Source organism: Mugil cephalus, chromosome 19, assembly GCF_022458985.1.
Source record: "Mugil cephalus isolate CIBA_MC_2020 chromosome 19, CIBA_Mcephalus_1.1, whole genome shotgun sequence".
NCBI classification, from domain to species: domain Eukaryota; kingdom Metazoa; phylum Chordata; class Actinopteri; order Mugiliformes; family Mugilidae; genus Mugil; species Mugil cephalus.
Window position 1 is genome coordinate 6,973,292 of NC_061788.1, and position 17,611 is coordinate 6,990,902.

At 42.5% G+C, this 17,611-nt stretch overlaps 1 protein-coding gene across 1 annotated transcript; it reads right to left on the minus strand.

Annotated features, from left to right (window-relative positions):
• Positions 1-14,495: 14,495 nt before the first annotated feature.
• Positions 14,496-16,320, minus strand: LOC124996896 (beta-1,3-galactosyltransferase 9). The gene is made up of 2 exons (XM_047570299.1): positions 16,179-16,320; positions 14,496-16,078 (listed from the first exon to the last, which is right to left on the minus strand). Exons 1-2 carry the CDS (start codon positions 16,182-16,184, stop codon positions 14,972-14,974), a joined length of 1,113 nt encoding a protein of 370 aa, XP_047426255.1. The 5' UTR covers positions 16,185-16,320; the 3' UTR covers positions 14,496-14,971.
• Positions 16,321-17,611: the final 1,291 nt, after the last annotated feature.

The following is a 17,611-nucleotide window of genomic DNA, read 5'->3' on the forward strand; positions in this document are numbered from 1 at the left end:
ATAGTCTGTGAAATACCAGATGGTGTATTAATTTGACTCTTTTGATGCTCTGCTCTTCTTCCAGCACTTTGCTAACGTGCAACGATGATGAACACGTTAAAACAAGCAAACGTGCGAGGATGTTAGCGGTGACGTTGTGGGCATGCAGACTAAAAATTAAGTCCCCATCAATCTCTTTTCTTGTCTTGCTCATCAACCTTTCAATACAAGAACCAAGGGACAAAGATCAGAAGCCTCCCGCATCCTGAGTCTCCATCCCTGGGTTCCTTTACAATCATCCTTCATGTCATCCCTTTTCATTTCATCCCCTCCGACCATTTTCATCCCATCCTCTCGACCCCTTTTCATCCTTTTTCAACCCGTCCCCTCTTGGAGCCTTTGCACATGCCAAAAAGTGGATTTTGTCATTTCACCATCTAGGAAAAATTGCGCTTTTTTAGATCTAAGTACCCAGCTCAATATAAAAAGCTCGGCACTTAAGTTCATGCCTTACTTGGAGACAAATTCAAAGTAAATTTCGAGTAATTTTTTTTTTTTATCTTTATCCATAAAAAAATAACTGCATGCATCTGTTTCTTATTCCACATTCTGACGTAGCAGCTTCCACACTGGCTTCTTTCTAAATAGCAATGAATCAACAGAGAGTTGGAATATGAAGATAAATAATAACTGATGAAAAATGTTCGCCATTTGTTCCTCTTGGCACCCATTTTCATTTCTTCAGTGAGGGTGTTTAATCTCCCGATCTCAGGCAGACTCCTGTGAACCGTGGGTTATTTCGAGAGACGGCGTGAGCGCCCGCCGCGATCCTTTAAGTGGCGATAATAAACTATCTGCAGCTTAAAAGTATGTTCAGGGGAAGGCAGTGTCCACGCTAATGACAGACAGCGTGATTCTCTCTCAAACAAACAATCTCTCAGAGCTGCTAAATTGCTTTGTGCTTAACTGGACTCCCGCCGTGCACGGAGCCATGTTAATCCGCGGCTCAGGCACACGTGAGTGACTTATACTTACATTGAATACAGTCTCTATGCGCCTCTGTTATTTCTGTGGGAGTGACGGAGCCGAGTCGTGAGACAGGCCGTTCCAGTGCCATTTCCAGCGGCAGCCGACGAATGCCGGTGCTCTCTGGGCGCAGGAGGCTGTGAAACGCTTCGAGCTCCTTGCGTGTTCGAGTAAACACTCTCTTTTGGTCTGGTCTGGGGCCCCTCCAAAGGTCAATAATCTGTTACATCACAAAAGCTGGATTCATGGGTTGCTCCAGGGTCTAGAAAAGGAGAAGAAGGGCACAGTGCTGCCTCTCTCGTGCTTTTTATATGACCGTCTCATGTAGCAATCTCCTCGCATTGTCCCTCTAATCTCGCACTTACTTCCTTTCTAATTAAACGTCACTTCTTTTGTTTCATACGGCTCCCTCCTTTCATCTATACAAATTTTGTCTGTGCTGTTCCGTACTTTCCTGCCTCCTCATTCTTAGCACATCGCACACCCCCAGAAATCACCGTTTTGTTCCTTCTGTTTTGGAGCCGGTGATTTTTTTTCCCTGGATGCAGGTAAATGAAGGCTCTGAGAGGTGAGTTTGGTGACTGTGGCCGCTGGCTGCACAAACGCCCAGGCAGAGGTGGAAGTGGAGGGGGAACAAGATGCGCCCTTTGTTGACCAACAAACCAACAGCATCACCGCCACCGCGGTTTTCAAATTTAGAAACTCACCTTCGTGCAGGATCGTCTCTGAATGCTTTATTCATTGCAGGTGTGAGGGAAAATATCGCGGAAAAAGGCTTGTTTTCCTGAATTAATTTTACAAATCTGCATTTCTTGGATTGACTAATAAACAGTGAGTGTTAATGTAAGGCTGGAGGGAGAGTGATGGGTCCATGGAGGAACAACGCTACCTCTGGTGGCCGCATGTGCACGGTGCATGAAGCAAAATTAATTCACTGGAAGCTTGAATATGAGAAAATCCAGATTTGGAACTTTGTGTAGAACATACATATTTAAATGTTATAATCAAGACAAGAAAATCATGACCGTGTTGGAAATGGTGCGTGCACTCTTTAAACAGAGAGGAAAACTTACCGATAGCTCCTCAACGACAACCGACAAAACAAATACGATCCTATAATCCCCTTTTACATGGAGAGGGCTTGTTACTGAAAGTCTAATAGTCAAGAGACAGAGAGAAAATTAGTAGCTAGCTGCAACCTACTATATTTTTCTTTGAGCATATACAATAATTAACTTTATATATACGTTCCCAAAACCGATCCTTAGCCACCCCTAGCTGTGTATTTTTAGTGCCATGGCTGAAGCCACTGTCATTTCCCAACAAGGACTCAGTCTTATGCAGCCTTGTCTCATATGAAGCCTCCCGGCTTAAACCGCCACACTTGTCCCAGTAAACCAAACCTTAATGACAGGCTTGTCTAAAGATGGAGTCCGTAAAAATGCTTCTGGGCATTTCTATTTGTCTACGTCTATTTCCTATATCTTCTGCTGTGAGAGTTTATGAGCACTTCTCTTTTACATTTCTGGGCTTTTGCTTCCGGTTATGAGAAGAAATGTTATTTCGGCGGTAAAAAAAGGTGCCGGGGACATTTGTCCGGTGCCATGTCTGAAATAGAAGATACGTGTGCAGTTTATAACTTTTGATTCCTTCCTTCTCTTAGAGGCAGGCAGGATGCAAGCTCAAGTGATATCCCAGTGGGGCCCTGTTTTTTTCCCCCCCTATTTTGAAAGGGGCCTTTCTACAAAACTCATTAATATCATAGTACAGTCACACCTATATTCGCTGGCTGAACTTCCTGCAGAAATCCAAACAGGTCAGGAAGAGACAGATGGACTTTTGAGAATTCCCCATGTTTGCCTCCCGCTAGAACAGCAGGTCTGTGTAGCGCCAGGGCCCTGCGTTATGAAGGGCCCTCACTAAGGCATCACTGTGACTCGTTTCACCGAAAACATCCATCAAAAGGCTTCATTTAACTAGAGATGAAAGGTGATCCTTTTAACTCCTTCCTCTACCCTAAGCCTGGCCTGTTGACTCTCTCATCTGTCCATGCGCAAATATTCGAAAGCGCCGTCTGTGCGCGCGCCTCCGCACTTCGCACGATCGGCGACGGTCTCCGTGAAGTCCTCGGATATTGTAGGTGATGAAAAAACATGGCCGCCTCGCCGGATCAAGCGCTCGCTCTGTTCCGAGTTTGTCCGTTCGGGTACGCAGCAAACAGCGGCCATCACGTTTAGTCGTTGCACGGTAAATCGGGACAGCTGACGTTTATATGTGTACTTCTGTGTGCTGTGTTGAAACTGCATTACATGATAATTAATAGCTCACACAGCAACCGCTACAGATTTCCCCCTAATAAATAGACATTCCACGGTGATTGTCAACAGATGGGCGGCTGTTTATCAGCTCAGCACATCAAGATGTAAAGACAACTGCTTTATTATTTATGAAAATTAAACCGGCTTCTAACAATCATCTCATTCAGTGCCTCACATTTTATTTTAAGAGTAGCCAATCTAGAATAATATGGGCAGTGGATTAAAATATTACTTCTTTCGGGAGGTCATTGCTATGGCGTGGGTGTGCCTGGTGTGGTATAAAAGGGGTGATACATGTCTAAGTACGCAGAACGAATACCAGGTCCTGAAGTCTCCCAGCGGAACATTGTATTGTCACAAGATGGTCGGTGTTATTTACCTCTCCTGTCAGTGGTTTTGACGTAGCGGCTGATCGGTGTCTCTGGTAAACCTCTAAGTACACAGCAGGTCAGTGTCACCGCTGCCATTTCATCCTTCACAGTCAGCGTGAGCTATAAACAACCTCGTGTTTGCTCTCGCGTTAAATGTGGCCACAAAATGTTCCTCACACCTGCGTGTTGGGATTCAGATAATTGGATGACACGATATTGTTTACGGTAATTTGGCTCCACAAAATATCCACAAGGTGTCAATCAGATGCGTGCGGTTAATCTTCGAGAGCCTCACAACAATCTTGAGCTAGGGGAAAACTCAACAGTCAGTAGTTTAAACACGCGTTACTGCTGCCATTAATTTCCAGATTATAAACTTACTCTGAGGGCACCTTGTTAATGGTTGGTGTGCCGTAACCACCGTTGCCATCAAATAGGGCATGAAATGCTGAAAACAACTAATTGTGTGTGCTCAAATTAAATGTTGCGGTTAATAGTTTTACGATTCTTCGGCAATTACACACCCAACGGGAGCAGGATGTTACTTTAGAGAGGATCGCAGCCGTTGATGGATTGCCACGGAGTTAACACGAGAGTTGCGCAAAATGAAAGGACATACAGTATCCGACATATTTGCAAAATATAGAACTTTATACTTCAAAAGGGTGGCGTTTTTTTTCTCTGCCATTAAAAGACTACATTCAGGCTGCCAAGGGGTTAGAAGGAATGCGTGCGGTTGCATCTGGAGCGTCAACACTGGATGTACAACGTAAACTGCAAACATCTGAAGTGCCACGGAAGACACAACACTGCAAACAAACACACGAACTGAACTTATATTAATACGTGTATGTCGAAAGCTTCCTGTTTTATAGCTCCCTATGACTCAGTCTGCCAATCATTATGCAGTAAAATACAGATCGTCATCATAAGAAATATTAGTTACAATAATGTAGGTAACACCTAAAAATTCCAAAGCCCCTCTCATCAACATTTGCAGTTCTCGAACTGAGGAACTACACCTCAGTTTCAGTTTCTGGTTTAATATGACAAATGTAAGTTCTGCATCATTGTGAGTAGTATCATCATTTGCCACAGACATGTGTGATTTCTTGACTTTTAGCCGCTGAGATGGTTCAAAATCTTTGGACCCTACATTTTCCATTATTAAACAAAAATCTAACAAGAAAAAACACACAGGTCGAGAAATATATTTGTTGCATTGACCGTATATAAATATGGACAATGCTTCCCCACTTTCTTGCATTGGCCAAATTGACGTTATTTTCCCGGGGATACGGGGAGCGCCATGTTACGATTTTGGGGCCAGTGTCTTCACAGTACAGTCCAAGAGTGGAGCCACATTATCAATGACCCGCCCACATTTCTGCCACACTCACTTGCGTTTCTATTTAATTAACACTACGCTCTGCTCTATATCCTTGGAAAAAAAAATAATAATTATGTATGTTTTAATGTTTTAGTTTGGTCCAAGTCTCATCCACTTCGTATAGAACAATGCTGAAATTAGCTTCTGACTCAGAATCTGCACTGCACGTTAACTTAATTACTCTTAATTTTCCCCTTAAGTGCCGAATCGGAGGCTGGCGAATTGGAAGCTAACGTCAGCATCTTTAACGTGGAGGAGGTGGAGTTTATGACCGACACTGCAATCAGTCACCAGGGGGAGCTCTACTAGCTTTGGCTTCACTTTTGAGGAGCTGTTCCGTTGTCAGTCTTTATACAGTCTATAGGTTTCCCTAAGAGCGTAGTTTAAGATGCTCATTAGTGGCTCTGGTCGTCTTCGATTAGCCTGATCTCACCCAACTTCCTATTAATTTGCAAATGAATGAGTGTAGCATTAACATAGCAGATGATGTCTAGTCACCCAGCTAGTGACCTATAAGGTCATAGGAAGCAGTCGTGCCCTTACTGGTCACATATAAAGTCTGCCCCTCTACAGTTGTTATGAACTTGAATTAGCCACAGAGACCTTTTTTTTTTTTCAGCTCTGAAGGCTGCCTCTAAAAATTGGCCAGGCTGTTATGGGCGAGGGCCAGGCGAGATGAGTGAAGACCCTTTGATGAAACAATAGAGATGCACACCCAGCATTCTTTTCATACCAGATGCCAAGAGTGGACCAGGCATCAAAGGCAAAACAACTTCTGTGGAGCCACAGGAAATGTTCAGAGTGCCAATGTCACAGTGGTGGCTGCTGCAAATCGGTACTGTCATTGTATATCTGGGGGGGAGTGTGAGGAGGGAGACATGCAAAGGACTATGACGAAGACAATTTGAACAAAAACACAAAAACAAAATAGCATGGTTAGGAAGATACAATAATTCCCAAGCCGGTTCACTGGCACCTGATCCAACGGACGGAATAATTTGGTACGAGAATAGAGCGCGCAGGGAAGAGCACACCAAGTCAAAGCTATCATTACAGAATAGTTGCTTCTCTCGTTCAATGAGACAATAGAGTGCCCGTTTTAGACGCAGATGTGTTTGTTTTTCATAAGCTGTTACCATCCAGTGGCAATCCCTTCACATAAAAAAGAATCTCAGTAAAAGAAAATTACAAACAAGATAAACTTATAGGCTTCCAGCAGGGAGAACAGTAAAAAGTATTATAAGATCCCCTGTGATGTAATGAACAGATAAAAGACACCCGTAAAACCCGGTGACCAGCAGACGCTACAAGTCTCTGCGCTCTGAAACCTCTGACTGCAGCCCTCACGGCGGAAAAGCAGCTTACTGCAGAGTGTCTCACGTACTACTGGTTGAAAGTCCTCTCTGAAACAAAACCCCATTCAGGTCAGATTAAGATCACATTCTGAAGGAGGACAATGGGACCACTGATCTGGTTCCAGCAGAAATAGAGAAGATTGCTTTGCCGACTTCAGCATGAGATAGACTTTCTTCCAGACGCCTGCCTTAGCTAGAAAGCGGCTAAAGACCATGTTACGCGCACTTAAGGCAAATGTTCAGTCCACAGACATTTAATAAAACTGAAGTTGATGATTTGTGCGATCAGCTGACCCTGAAACACTTTTTTTTAAGAGCAGCTTCGGAACGTAAAAATGAACTGATCATGACAATAACGCAGCTACAGTTTATTCTCTGCAGGGAATAAAGAGGAGACATCTCAAGTGACCACGATAGAGATGATCCAACTATTTAAAGATGAGAGTTTGTAATTTTTGGAAAAACCACATTCTGGTGGAGAGTCTGATAAGAATCCATTAAATATGAAACTATGTTGCAGCAATAGCTGAGACCGGAAAGGGAACTCAGCCTTAGAAAACATCTTAATTTCACCACTTTACGCTTATAATTGTTTTTTTTTGCACAAAGAACGTTTATAAATGCCACTTTTTTCCCTTTTATAGATATGAGAGAGACATGAGATAGACTGAGAAACATTCTCTTAGCCCAGGAGTGTATTTTGCAAAATGTAAAAGCCTCATTTCTATTCAACGTCTACGGCCAAATGTAGATGTCGAGGGAAACGACATTGTGCTGACTGGCAGGCAATACAAGCTGAGGTGAGACGTTAACTGCTCATTTGTGGCATTTCCTTAAGTGAGTTGGTAACTTACATAACGTACTGAGACCTAAAAGCAATCAAGGATAAAGTTGTAGGATGGATGCAGTTCCTATGTTTGTTTATATATATATATATATAAAACACAAAAAATAGCATAAATCTGATGATGCACTATTGGATCTCTGAACCTCAACCATGACCACAAGTGTTAGGTTTGATGTTCAGGTTCCCCACACGGGCCCTATAGGACAGGACAGCAGTCCTCCGCGCTGTCACGGACCGGGGACGCTGATAACCCGTTAGTTCCTGCGAGCCGCAGAGGAGGAAGCTGTAATGAGATGTGTCGGTTTTATTGGGAAACCCAGATTTTATAATGACTATTATTACAAGTCAAGCCTGCCTTTAAAACACTTACACACATGTTTGCTGCCGCTCTCTTTCACCCTTTCCTGTCCGGCTTGACTGTTACACTTCGCTGGGACGTTTCGCTTGACATTTTAACACGCTGCAGTGACATAATATATTACCTCGATTAAGAACCAGTGAAGACTTTTCTTTTGCATTTGAAGAGCTGGCGTTGACACCTTTATATTTAGTACTTATTAGCAATATATAGATACTGTGGTTTGTACTTAACAGTTTTAAATCTGTCTTGAATGATTAGTTGGGTGAGTAATATATATATATATATATATATATAAATAAAATACATGGTACATTTATGTGCAATCATGTGTCCTTAAATACTAAAAATGAAATACTAATTAGTATTAAATACTATTAAATACATTACAAAAATCTAAATATAATATAATATAATATAATATAATATAATATAATATAATATATGTACAGGTGAGGTTTGTCTATGTTAAATTTGTTTGTCCGTGATGCATTCAGGGTTACGTTTCTCGCGTGGAACAGTTCGAACCTTAACTCTGAATATGTGCTTTAAATATTTAAGCTATATATAAAATCAAAAGCATCTGTGTAATTACATGTAACATTAGATTATTATTTTTGGGCAGTCTTTTATGTTTAGCAAAACAAACTTTCTCAAATTTGTACGACAGAAATACAAAACCCAGAAGTTGCGGTAATGGGGTGAACAGCCGAAGTCGAACAGGGGAGAGTGTTAGCAGATGTCTTCATCATACGGCACCGAACATTTGAGACAAAGTAGAGGGGAAGATGCTGCACTGCCAAGCCAGAGCCCATCAACGAATACGGTATGAGCCTCTAATAACATGTGATCTGATATGCTCCATTACGGACCGAGTCTCCACCCAGCACGGATCCTGACAGCAGTGACTGAGGACCCCTTTGATAAATCAGTCAGTGCCTTGTACTCTGACAAGCCCAGCTCATTACAGCGAGCAGCAGCAGTAGCAATTACCAGAAGATTTATTCTTTCTGAATCGACAGCCCACAAATGTCCAACTTTTGGCATGACTGTGGAAAAAGGAGCCAATCACACGCCAGTCTCCCAGAAGCATAAGGGAAACAGGAGGAGATGACAGGGTTGCAGCTAACACCGAGGACATGTTTTCTTTCTGCAGCTGCAAACATATTTCACGTTGCATGTTTTTATTTTAGACATGTTAGTGCTGCGGGTCAGCGGACGGGGATGTTTGTCTGTCAGACTGAAATATCACAAAACCTACTGCTTTAAAATCTGAACCAGACTTGTCCTCGTCGTGGCGTCATAAGAGCCAGAAATGTCTCTGCATCCGTGAGATGGAGTGCGACCAGATTTGATGTAGCTATCGGTGACGCTTAGAGGAGGAACTCTAATGAGTGATCCCCTGAATGGGTAACTAGCTCACAGATGAGACAGAGACAAAAAACACAATCTGTAGGTAACATGTGGATGAGGTTCCTCCTGCTGCAAGGTAGATTTTGGACGTCGGTTTTGCTTTGGGTTAACCTCCTGAATCCCTGTGTCCTCATATGGGGACGTTAAGTTTTAGGTTTTATCGCAGCTAATTCTGCTTCATTTAAACCAATTGTCCTCATTAGTGGACGTTTTAGTCTGCCATCTAGTGGTATCAAAGTTTAAAATTTATTTATTTATTCTTTTATTTATTCTTATTAACCTTTCTATTTTTTTTCTTGCTAATTAGCAAGCACTTGTTGGAGGACGTTGGGACTTCCTTGTTAGAGATTCTGTCACTGCACAGCCATGTTAAGGTATTAAAATAAACTGTTTTGTATTTTTTCACACATTGGGTGACTTTTTTTATAATGTAAATAATTAAATAATCCCAGTGTCCACATATGAGGATATTGTTGTTGTTTTTTTTCCCAAAAACTACTACTTCTTACTACAAAATTTCAACATCTGGCTGTAAATAAAGTCCATGTTTCTTAACATAAAACTTATTCATATCCCACATTGCAACCCACATGTGCAGTTTCATATTCCTCTTGCACTTTTTTAATGCAACCTCTGTCAGCCAATAAATTAACTGCAGTATGTCCTTGGTGAGAGGATGGGCAGCGCGGTGGTTTAATGGTTAGAACTGATGCCTCAGCAAGAATGTATGAATGAATGAACTGGTTAGAGCCTTTATGTACCTTACATCCACAGATGAAAATCAGTCGTAGTAGTCGTAGTCACAAAAAATAGGTTTGATTTGCAGATTGAAGGTCAATTATTGCAGAAAAGGCATGTAGGAACACATACATTTACCAAAAATGTGGCTATATTTGTCCTCTCCGAGTTTATAAATCTTACCCGCATATTCACATAATTGTGATATAAGTATGTTTTGCACACTTTTGCAATATCACCTTCAGTTGTTCCCAATCCTTTTTGTATCTGAACAACGTGGCTCATGCAATGAACATACCTGCCTGTGTTTCTGGAAGTAATTTTTTCCTCACCCGTATTTTGCTGTGACTGACATGTGCATAAACTTCATAACTCCCAGGAAATGCTGGACAATCCATCTGCAAGGTGGTAGGATTAATTAATTAATGTTATTTTCGCACATTTTTTTTTTGTATATGTATATATATATATATATATATATATATATATATATATATATATATATATATATATATATAAAGATGTTTCATACCACTTCATCTGTACTCGTGCTTACCCCTAGAGAAATGCATGGAAAACTTTCATGTTCAATGCATTTAATGTCGTCCAGATGGAACAGTCTGGAGGAAAAAATAGTAAAGGAAAAAAAAATAAACTATAGAATGCATAATTAAAACACGAGAAGTCAAACGCAGCTGCGCTACTAGAGGCACAAACCCCTGGCTCGGCCAAGTCACTGAAAACCTCAAAGGAAAGATTATGGAGTTTACAAAAAGGGAAAGGAGCATAAACCGCAGATGTCGTCAAAAAAAGAGGGTTTATCCTTGAGGTTACTGCTTCTACGTAAATGAACGTGGGCTGGAGGGCCACATGAATACCGAGCCTCAGCTCTGAACATAAAACTCACACGAGCCCATAAGGGCCACACGCTGGCCCGCGCACACTATGTTCTCGTGAGCTACATGCGCACATAAAACATATGACTGACAATTGTTTCTTTCATCAGTTGGGATATTAGCGTCCCCTCAAATCAGCGACCACGGCGGTGGAGCGCCAGGCTTCTTCTTTTTTTTTTCTTTTTTTTTTCCGTCAGAGTAAACACTCTAAATAAAACAGTCCTCTCTGGTTTGATGAGTCCCTCTCTGCAGAGATGCGCCTCTCTGAGGAGAGGCATTCATTAGAGCGAACCACCCACATGCAGTTTACCCAGCCCTCCACCTCACATTAACAATCTCTGCAGGCTGTGTTATGACTGCGTGTGTGTGCACGTACTGTACGTGGGCGAGCGCGCACTCAAGTCTGCATGTGGTTTCGGGGGTCTGATGGCTTTCCCCGCTCTGCTGACCCTGTTTCCACTTTCTCTTGGAAAATCCTAACAAACCTCAGAGCTTTTCGAGCCAGAAGTTTATGTCGATGACTTTGTATGACTGCACCCTCAGCTGCTTTTGCCAACTTCTTGAATTCCACAGTAGCACGAAAACACGCGCGTTTGGACACGCGTTCTGAGCGTGGACACCACGCACCGAGACAGACACCACTAACGACCTCATTGTAAGCCGACGCGCGCGCCAATTTAAACGTACAGAAAAGGCTTTCTCAGATTTACAAGCTGCAACAATAGCGCGCCGATCCAAGTCTCGCTTTAGTTTTGGCCACCGAATCCTATTATCTCCAGATCCTGACCTCATGTTACCGTACGCGTTTTCCCCCAAAGGAGCGAGATGCACGCAAAAGGTTTTGACGTAAAAGTAAAGGTGCGAGTGACTTCACAGGAAGCGGCGGGAAGGAAGGTAACCACAACAAACACGAGAGGGCCAAATGGAAAAGGCCAACGCGAAGTGCAGCATTGACAGCTACGGGGAAGGAGAAAAGGAGGACTTAAGTGACAAATGGCTCAACGAGACCAGACTTTGGTCCAAACACAACATGGAAACAACTGGGTTTTTGTCTAATTCTGGAGGCACTTTCGTTATATAATACCTCACAGCTCAGGCCTCTAGGGTGCCGGTTGGTAACAGAGTTCAACTACATTCATCTGTCACTGGATTTTATGCTACTTCCTACTTTGATTACTTCACAGGGGATTACAACTTTGAGAGCCGTCATGACATAATGAATGTTATAATTATACAGTTAATGTGAAGCAACCCGATAGTGATGACAATGAATCCAATGTATCTGAGTAAGCTACATATTTTAACACATACTTAATATTGGCTGATGATATTTACGCAACTTAAGAAAATTTGGGAGTGTAGGACTTGAACATTTATCTTGTTGAACTGAGTAAAACTTTGTTCCACTCCGAATAAACTGCGATTTTAATTGGGCTTGTTTGCTCCTTTATTATTATTAATCCCTTTCACTGGCATTGTATCCGCACGGTTGATCTTTTCTGTAGTAGTAGACAATAAAATGCTTAATTTCTCATTTTCTAACCACTGAAATAGATAGATTCTCCACAGAAGGGCATGACCACTTAGAATCTCTTGTTATTTTTGTACTTCACAGAAAGCCCTCGCCCAAGAGGGATGGTGGCGACCATAATACGCTGACAGTCTAAAACCAGAGCATCATGGGGGCGATTGGAATAGACAGGCAGAGAGGCCGGGGATCATGCGGAGCTCAGACTATGGACGGAACGCCGTTGACGCTAATTAATCGCGATTAATCCCGGAGAGCGATCTGAGTTCAGGAGGATGGCACACCGGTCGAGTTGCCGCTGCGACTGGTCAGCAGCCAGGATGATTATAGACATGCTGAGATGTTATTCTTTGAATACCTCGGCCTGATGCGTGGAGACAGACAGCCGGGGGGAAAGGCTTCGCAGACACAATGGAACCTGGCCAAGGTGGATTCGTGTGTTGCTGTGTGAACCACTGGCAGGAAAACAGAAGAGAGAAAGGTTGTAGAACACCCAAACATTTTGTTTGGTTTGGTGCTGGGACGGAGGCCAAACCGTCCGCCTGAGGAATTTAGAGGGAGAAGCAGCAGTTTGAAGAACATTTAAAGGACGTGAAACTGCTGGGAAAGTTAGAATGGAATAAAAAGAATAAAGTCATTTCCTGTGGTTCTATACCTGCTGTGTGTTTACACTAGTTTATAATAAAAATCTGTATCTTTCTACGATAGAAAAGGGTGGAAAGATCTCATAACTAAAAAATAATAACAAAATAATAATAAAATGACACCTAAAGTATTAATAATTAAACATTTTTGATGATTCTGGTGAGTGTTTAAATAAAGGCATCCGTCCTCTATATGAGTAGAGTTATCCCATGAGAAAGGACCATGTATAATTCATGATAATAATATGTTTACTGAGAACTGAGGAAAAAAAAAACTATGACTTGTGCTGCTATGTCTCATATTGAACAGTAGATGTCCTCGTGTGTGTTCGTTCAGCTGCATCATGTCCTGATGCGCACGGAGGTGAAGAATATTTCTTAAAAGTCCACCATTGAGGTTTCCAATAAACTGGAATTTTTTGTTAGACTAATGCTAAACTCAAAAGTCACTAAATGTTCAACTAAAAGGGTGCTGATGCCAGAGTTCGTATTGTATAACATCAAACATCTGCCCACACAGATTTCACCTCAGCTCAGGACTGTGTGGGTATGATTGTGCTTCATTTAGAAAAAAAAATAAAAAAAACTGACTCATCTATTTATTTTTGTGACGTGCACTAAGGGCAAGATTACATCCCGAGGCTTATTTGACTCATTTTGAATTTATATTACTGATAAAATGGCTTCGTTTTATTCAGCTGTTCCAGTGAGTCGTGACAGTGGGGGTGGGCTCTGAAAAAAAGAAGAAAAAAAAAGGCACAGGTAGGTTAAAACTAATAACTTTAATGATGCAGCTATTCCAATTAGTTGAAATATGATTAGTTACAATTTTTTAACAAAAGTTTCAAATCTTTTCTCCCCAAAACACCAAATAAATGTCCAAAGCTTCATTAACATATTGAAAATACTGGTCGACAAAAGAAAGCCAATTATCCAAAACACACACACAATTCAGCAAAAACACACAGCAATGATAAAAACTCTAAGGTTATACTCAAACTGGTGGGTAAAGGCGGAAAGACTGATTTATGGACAAGAACGTCCGTCAGTACCGATAATCTTATCAGATAAACTAAAAAAAAAACTCCAAAGCAACAAGATATTATTTAAATATTCAGATGCAAATTTAACTTAAGGTAAAATTCCTGATTCCTCTACTAAATGCTTATAAATCAGATTTGCACTGCAATTTGATGTACTTATATCAGACCCTAAGGATATACACTGATCAGGCAAAACATTATGACCACCTTCAATGTTGTTAGTGGGGGCCTTTGAGTCCTATGGGTTTGAGGGGAGGGGCCTCTGTGGATCATCCCACAGATACTTGAGGCCAGGTCAACACCTTGTGCTGTTCTTCGTGTTTTTTGAGTTGTTCCTAAACCGTTTTTGTGTGTGTGTGTGTGTCTGTGTCAGGCTGCATCCTGCTGAGGATGGCTACTGCCATCAAGGAGCGTCATTGTTATGGGGTGGGGGAGCCTGGTCTGGTCTAGGTGGGTGCTACATGTCTAAGTAACGTCCAGGTTCAAATGTCAGGTTCAAAAGTTTCCTAGCGTTATTGGCGCAGCCCTGCCCCTCCCAGTGACCCTCCTTCCCCTCCTGGTCCAACCTGCCTCCACTCTGCTGGGAAACCCCTGAGACTCCCAATTGGAGCTCTGTTGACCTGCTGTGGGTCTTATTGGCCCCACAGTCCTGGCCCCTGCGATGGGACATTGCTGTAAAAGCCTGGCACTCAAGGAGTGACAGCTTTAGGATGTACGGCTGTCCGCCTAGATCTACACACGTTACATGCATTAGTGGGTTCCACAGTCTTTTTCTGTGTGGGATCTTAAGGTTAGTTTCCATAGTTCATATTTATTTGTCAACTCAAGCTTCTGCTGGAGTTTTTTGTAGGGACTAAAAAGTTAGGCAGGCTGGACCAGGAGGAGAAGGAGGGTCACCGGGAGGAGCGGGACTGTGTCTGTAACACCCAGCATCTTGCCAGAAGATGGTCAGTGTTATTTACGTCTCCTGTCAGTGGTTTTAATGTTGTGACTGATGCTTTTTATATTACAGTTCTCAAGGTTGAACCTTATCTGCCCGAGAACTTCGATATGAAATTCATATAATTAACCATATGAATCAGACTGTCCCTGTGAGTTGAAGAAGGAAAGTTTATCCAGGTATGTGAGGCTCTTGCAGGTTATTAGACCATAGTACGTCTGTAACAATGAACAACTTCCGCCCTTCTGCACCAGGTCTGCCCACACGTTGCCCAGCTCGTGGCTTCCCATTCTCGCTGAGCTGAACAGATAGTTGTAACAGCAGGCGTTGTAGCGCATGTGTTTCTCTCCTGAGAACCTGGCGCTGTGGGTCGGCGCAACACCTGCCCTCCGAGCACAGAGACCCATGTAAACATCAGCCGGCACAGGTGCCAGGACCGCCGCGGACGCTACGTACACTTTTCGGACAACATCTTGAGACATAACGTAGGCAGTCCCATCACAGTATTCAGGCAGGTACTTGTCGGGGTATAGAGCTTGGGGTAGGTATCCGGGACTGTTGGGGTTCCTGTCAGGGGAATCCCTCTGGATCACCCTGCCTAGATAGAGGTCCTCGGGGTGCCTGTGCAGCCCAAGCAGGTAGCCACCAATGGCATGGAGGTTGACGAAGACAGATTCTTTGGTGAGCAGTACAAAGCGTGCCAGAGGACAGAAGGCGATGACCCAACGGAGAGCCAGCACCGTCCTCTCCGTTGGGCCACGTAGGGAGTCCGCAGCAGCAGCATGACCCTGGACCAAGTCCCCGTAACGTTCAGACTCCTTCACGAGGACCTCTTGAGCAGCTGAAGTTTGAGTGGAACTTAAGAAGAACACAGTCCTCACCGGAAAGCCTTGGATGAGAGTTTGGTTGGCCCACGTCTTCCTGATCGCATCTCTTTGGGTGACATTGGCTGGATAGCTGAAGACTATGACGAGGAGGAAGAGGTCGGAGTTTTTGCAAACGTCGGGGTCGGTGATGAGGTACGCCTGGGAGACGTTGTCCCTGGCGTTGCTCAGGTCTAATTTCCTCGCTTTCTCCCTTACAGCAACAACCATAGCATCAGTGTAAACCCCGGGTTTGGGCTGCAGGAGGTACTCCTCCACAAAATCGGCCCCAAACAACAAGGCATGGAAGAGCAGCACGTTGAAGAGGAGGAAGCACCACTGGTGAGTACGCAGCTTGCACATGAAGCACTGGAGCATCAAACGGAGAAGGACAGTATGATATACAATAAATAAAAAACTGAACAAACTTTTATGAAAATATAAAAGCTCCAAAGAATAAACCATGTACCTGCATGATAATCGCTTCAGTCGCCTTGTTGTTTCTCTGTTTATGAGCCGTAGGTGACCAGAAGACCTCCTGCTGTGGCCGTCTTCACAACAACACTGACAGACACGGTTTCCACTTTCATGAAACTCTATCGGCATGTAACCCTGCACCCTAACCCCAAGCCAGCGCTTCATCAACAGGAGTGTACGCTGCATCATTCGTACAACTTTAATGACTCCTAGAAGGAATCGTAACATTGTAGCAACAATAAGCATCCAACGCAAGGCTGGTTTAAAAGTAGCTTGAATGTATTAGTAAAAGTAACCTGTTCTGAATGACAATCAGTGTTCACATCACCTTAAAAGGAAGTCTAAAACATTATAACACTTATCCAACTTCACAGACGAGTCAGGTCTTAGTGTATGTGGCCTGAAGGTTTTGAGTTTCCAAACTTTGGTAAGGTTGTGATTGGCATAAAGAGAAAACACACAGCAATGAATTCTGCTCTCACCTGGAGTGCCCCAGTTACCTAATGCCTTCAAAATAAAAGCACTAACAAACGATCAAATTGAACAGAAATTCTAATGCATTTATAAAAATACTTGTCTAAGCTTGAAAAACAAAAACTAATATTTAAACAGGATTACAAAAGAATAACAAATAGCTCCAACACTATGTACCAACGGATTATTGAGCTATACTGTATAATGCGCAGTCAGCGTGTTTTATTCCAAGATAACATGTATGATGTCCCCATAAATATAACTTAACTGCAATATCTCAGAACACGGCAAAGTTCATGTTGTAAAATGCTTTCCCAGGCAATACTGTAAAGAGCTGTTTGAAGTATGACCCCGTTTAATTTAAACCAGATGGCATGTTGTGTCATTGCAAAATGTGGTAGACGTTCTGAGTAAGTTCCAACAGTGTCACCAAAAAAAAAAAAAAAAAAAAAGGCCACCCCGCCAGACCACCACCAAAGCTCTGTGATGGGAACCACACATGTAGATGCCATCTGTTAACTTTCTGTAGGTCTCTCAACGACATGGTGACGATACCACAAATCTCACATTTGGACTCATCAGACCAAACTCCAGATTTTTACTCCAGTCTGAGGTGCATCCCTCTCGTGTTTCCTTCCCATCGCACTGGTCTCCCTCACAAGTCGTAACTCTGCAGTAATTTTCACATGATTCGCCCAGTCTCTCTCTCGTTAGATTTTTTTAAAAGTCAACCCTTTTGAGAGAGAGTTCTACGAGAGCATTTAGTGGTTTTACGCTTGAAGAAATTTTCAAAAACAAAACATTGCATTTTTTTCTTAAAGTAATGATGGGTTGGATCTCTTTACTTAGCTGATTTTTTTTTTTTACTATAATGCAACATTGCCTTGACACAAAACAAACAGACAAACATTTAGAAGAAAAGAATTCCACATGATAGACAAAGCTGGTTAC